At 40.8% G+C, this 5,270-nt stretch overlaps 1 protein-coding gene across 1 annotated transcript; it reads right to left on the bottom strand.

The window, feature by feature from the left end:
• Window positions 1-3,733: 3,733 nt before the first annotated feature.
• On the bottom strand, window positions 3,734-4,694 carry LOC147895830 (uncharacterized). Its single transcript, XM_087382868.1, has 4 exons — window positions 4,686-4,694; window positions 4,380-4,603; window positions 4,011-4,277; window positions 3,734-3,917 (listed from the first exon to the last, which is right to left on the bottom strand). Exons 1-4 carry the CDS (start codon window positions 4,692-4,694, stop codon window positions 3,734-3,736), a joined length of 684 nt encoding a protein of 227 aa, XP_087238994.1.
• Between the last annotated feature and the right edge of the window lie 576 nt (window positions 4,695-5,270).

The following is a 5,270-nucleotide window of genomic DNA, read 5'->3' as shown; positions in this document are numbered from 1 at the left end:
TTAAGGAATAAAGCAGACCATGTGATGGTTGTTAGAGTATAGAGCTTTAAATTTTGAACATTTCTCCTTTTAACGGAAGCACATTATGACACAACCACCAAAAGTTATGGGCAATCAATGATTAAAGGTTCTAAATGCCATAACCCAAAAGAAAAATTTAAAACGACCTCCCTGGTCAAACGTGGACAAATTCAAAACTGCACATGTATTTGACTACTCAAATGTGGATAAATTCAAAGGTGCATGTGTTTGAGTAAATCTAGATTTCCCCCTCCTCTATAAAAGAGCACCCATCCCTCTCATACTTTTTCTTTCACATCTTGTCTCCATCCTCTTCCCCATTTTGAGCCCTACGCAAGACACTCCTCCCTCTCCATTGACCACCACCCTACTCCCATCCTCACATGGTGAGTTGCTTCGAGCCCATCTCACAGTGATAACCTAGCCATCCACCCACCGTCCATTGGTCCTCAACAATCCCGCTACATCAACAAAGACTTGGAGAGCGTTCAAGTGACCATCTCTTCCTCCCTTTGGATATTCGTCAAAGTTTTTTGTCCGTCAAGTTTTTTCTTTTTTCCTTTTTCCCCCCTCCCCCTCCACCATCCCCCCTCCACAACCATCCCCTCCACTCCCCCCCCCCCCCTTTTTCCCCACCCCCTCCCTCCATTCCCCCCCCACCCCCCCTCCATCGAGTAAGTCAAAACATCGAGCGACCACGTTCAAGCGAGTCTAGAGTTCGAGCGATGCTTGTGACGAAAAAGGAGAGGAGGAGTCATGAGGTGGGACTATGAACAGTGGTACGTGAAGAGTGCTAAGTTGTCATGATATTTAGCACGTGTTAGCACCTCATGAGGTGCTAAGTTAAAGATGCTATTTATCGCAAAAGCTAGGCCACCTAACAGTGCTTCCACCCAATGTTATGGGACATAGGACACATTAAGGGAGTTGAGAGATTAATATCACAAGGCCCTTTTTGACCTTCTATTTTTTATTTCCTACTATATCTATCATATCACCTCCTATGGCCTCAATGGCCTTGACCCACTAGTTGTAGGAATTTTGACTTATGGTTTGATGAGCGAATCGTATGAGGGAAAGTTAAAGGATTTTACAAAGGAAGCATGAAAATGGAATTTTGCTTTGTTTAAAACCATGGTTCTAATTCATTCTTTTAACACATTGATCATATGGAAACAGATTGCATTCTTGAAGTTTATTTTATTGAGAGGTGGACATGATTCCAGCAAGAAATCTCAATGATACCACATAGCATGACAAGTGGTTATTTCCATGCACTCAAATGGCTTAATATGCATTTGAAGTTTATAACTCCATGGTGTTCTATAGTTGAAGTTTATAACTCCATGGTGTTCTATAGTGCGGGTTTCCCAATGGAGTCCAAAACAGCAACATACTCTTTAACACAAAATGAAGAGTACCTTTTAATACAATATAAATCCATTCTTTCATTCAATCCATGTCATTTTACATTATGCAATGCTAATATGGCTTTGGGGCCTACAATATACTCAATACTCCAAAAGGCACAAAGATTCACAAAAACACTTCAACCACTATCTTCACACTCATCATCTACAAAAGGACTACAAATGCGTGAACATTGTGTTCCAAGTTGATCAAACCACTTGTCCTTCGCCATGGCTCTAGCTATTCCTTCAACATATGCAGGCAAAGCACTACAGGGACAAAATTAATAGAGAGTAAGTTGAAACTGCATAACATTGACCACAGAGTAACAAGATAATGAAGACAAGTCAACCATTCCACCATGACAATGAAAATCAAACGTCTAACTTCAAGGATGACAATCTTCTCTGAAAATGTAATTTTCAAGCACAAAATATAAAAAGTGTGCCACTAGCCAATGTAAAGCATGACAATAGGAAAGCAAAGTTTCTCACTAGTCATTAAAGGGATTATAAGTGGGATTTAAAGAATATTCATCCTCCCCCATATCCTTGTCATCCCTATGAGGCCTCTTTGCTAGGGATGCCTGCACTAGTGGCAGCACATATGTATCCACCATGATTGTATCCACATCAAATGAATAACAACATCTTCCACTAGCCTGGCATGCCCTCATGAGAGGGCCTGTGCCACATCCCATCTCTAGAACCAGACCTCGTGGCACACATAGCAAAGCCAAAATCATAGAGACAAATCCTAAGGAGCGCTCGAGAGCACCCCTAGCACCCTCAAGCTGCGAGCTGGAAGATGAGGCACCACGAGTCCCGCTCTGTCTCAGGCATGTAGTGGGTCCACATGTCATCGCTCACTTGCACCCCATGCATATCAAATAGAGAATGGCTCTCGGCCTTCAAAATGGGTGTGGAGGCTCCATTACGACATGCAAATACCAGCATGGAAGTATGAATCTACATAAAAATACTTAAATCAGCTTCATTGTTCACTTTTTCAATTGCGAAAGACTTTCAAAAACGTAGATGAAGCATATACCGGCATGTCCTCCCCTGATTGTTTTACGAAGCCGTACTCATTCTTGTCCAACACCATTACTCTTCTTGTATCTGAAGGTCTTCGACTTTGACATACCTCTCCATCCATGTCAAGCAAGGGCCTGAAAATTCGTTGCATTAGTTCAAATCATGGTGGAAAGCTTAACAAATGCACATATACATATCAAGAATCTTACTAACATCTCACACCACCTGCAATGGGACAAAGCATGGCAAGCCATCCATTGTCTCCTATGGTGGCTGCGGCTGTGGCCAAACCATACTTCACATGGTCCTCAGAAAGAATATTCCAAGAAGGTAATGGATTACTGACACCCAAGTTCTGTCCTATGGGAAAGTCTAGGAAAATAAAATCTGCTGCCCATTTAACTTTTCTCCCCTTTTTCTTGTATTCCATAGAAGGGTCACGTGCAGACAAAAAGAACTCATGGATCTTAGCATACATATCATTTTTTCTAGCGCATGCAAAGTCATGGCCCATCAAAATATAGTCTCCCACAGAGCATCCATATGTAGCCAACCCTCCATAACGCATAGCATGTTCTAGCGATAGTGGTGGTCAGAAGATAAATGGAGTGACAACTTTCACTATCTTTTTTCCTGTTGACAAAAACAATCCATTGCTGAACATATGCAAGAAGCTCATCCCAAGTCTTATCCACTTCAAATAAAAAAACTCAAAGATTTATCCCATCACCAACATCAATAGAAGGCTCCGTAAGCGGTGGAGATGGTGTCCTCTCCACATCCTTGTTTGTCAAGAAAAAAAGGACAAACGAGCTCAAAATACTTTTGGTTTACAACTAGTTTGACTGACCCTACCCCCCCTTTAGCATGTTTCAAACACACCAAATAAACCAACCTTCCTTGCAGTCTTTCTCTCGGGGGGGTCACTATGTACAAACCCTCTATATCACGTGCGTTCAAGGCCTATATTTAAAATGCCTTATTTGTAAATTTTTTCATTAATAAAATGTACCCCTTTTCTATACAAATCTGTAAATTTTTTCCAAAACTATTTTAAATAGTCCCTTATGTATATTTATTTCTGTAAATTTTAGGAATAAAAAATATCCTTCTGTTGAACTCACGTGATAGGGTTACATATGATGAGTGACCCCCCCGAGGTCTTTCTTCTCTATTTTTCGTGTTGTTCTTCTTGGATTATCCTGATCCTTGCTTATTTCTATGGTCTTTTTTGTTGTAGAATATTGCTTGTACAAATCAAGCTCTCATGTAAGCACATTACCACCTGAAAAATCTAACCACCAAGGGCAATTGACAAGCTCCCACTGTGAGTGTCCATTAATGGACTTAGGATACATACAGGTAGTTGGATTGGCCATCTCTGTCCAACCCTTGCAATGTCTCGGAAGCTCATCAATCTTGCCCTCATTCTTCAAACATGAGAGATATCTGAGCAATTCCCAATGGTAACAGTGGTTAGAATTATGAGGCAAACAATGAATGGAAAAGAATACATGTTGGAAGAATCGACAAAGTGTTCACCTAAAGATGACTCGATGAGCTGCCTGATCCAGTTCTGTCATCTTGCTAGCTACCTTCCCCTTCCCAACACCACTGAGTTCACTAAACTCTCTAATTTTCAAAGAGGTAAACATACACTTTCTTCCCTCCAATTTGATGTCATCAAAATACTGACCAAGACTGTACTCAGAAGGTAGGGCAAACAACCGCCCAATGCTTTTAAGCTCCTCAAGCACACCAATGGCATGAGTTTCAATCTTCTCCAAGAAAATTTCTCGGGCCAGCCACCTGTAATAGCAATATGCCATCGCATTGGAATAACAAAACACAAGAAGTAATATTATGATTGCCGAAACAATAGCACAAAAAAAGAAGACTTAATTGGCTTACGCTCGGTATGGAATATCTGAAGGAGGCATGTGATACATATTCCGCATGATTGTGCTAGCCTCCAACAAAGATAGGTACTGAATTTTCCTCTCCAATTTCAATGGTGCAAGGGAAATGCACTTAATCTTTTCAAGAGTGATAACCTTCTCCGCCGCATCAAAGTTCAAAGAAAATAGCTTGGCTTTCCAAACATCGCTTAGTTGGGGTTCAAGACAATTGAGCACCTACAAAACATTACTGGGCATGATTTCTGAAACTTTTTAAATTGACCAATGTACTTGAACCATAAACCAAGAGTGAAGTTACCCGTCCCATCCGATCGGATATTTTTCTTTGCATTGCATCTATCTCCTTCTTCTCTGCCGCTGCTCTCTCCTCTACTGGAACTACAGATTTGATCCTCTCTAGAGCTCTCTTGACATCAGTGTTAAATTCAACCTGCAAGACATAATGAAAGCAACCAAAATGCACCTTTTAGCATTGACAGACAATCAATGAGGCTTTTCATAACAATAAAATCTTAGGGTGGATAGAAATATTAGTATCACCTGGAATACAAGCTGTGCCAAATACCCTCTACTCAAAGGGTACCAACCAGCATTCCCCTTAACCTCCTTGGTTCTAGCATTGTTGATTGCCTTGTGCTCTTGTGAGGACAAGGAGTTCATGAAAGCTTGGGCATCGCACTCACAAATGTTGTTAGCATTTATGAGCACATCCCTCAAGCTAGGCTTGATCACAGCATGCTCATTCAATCTACAAAGAAAAAATTTATGAGTTCTTCTACCCAAAATTGAATGCAGACTAGAAAAAAACAGTACTATTAAACAAATCTTATGAGTTCATGCGCTGCAAACTTGCCAAAAGAGAAATTTCAGTTGTCTTTTGTGG

Source organism: Dipteris shenzhenensis, chromosome 12, assembly GCF_047967505.1.
Source record: "Dipteris shenzhenensis isolate YYH24624 ecotype China chromosome 12, Dip_SZ_1.0, whole genome shotgun sequence".
NCBI lineage: Eukaryota > Viridiplantae > Streptophyta > Polypodiopsida > Gleicheniales > Dipteridaceae > Dipteris > Dipteris shenzhenensis.
This window is presented reverse-complemented; position numbering and strand designations above follow the sequence as displayed.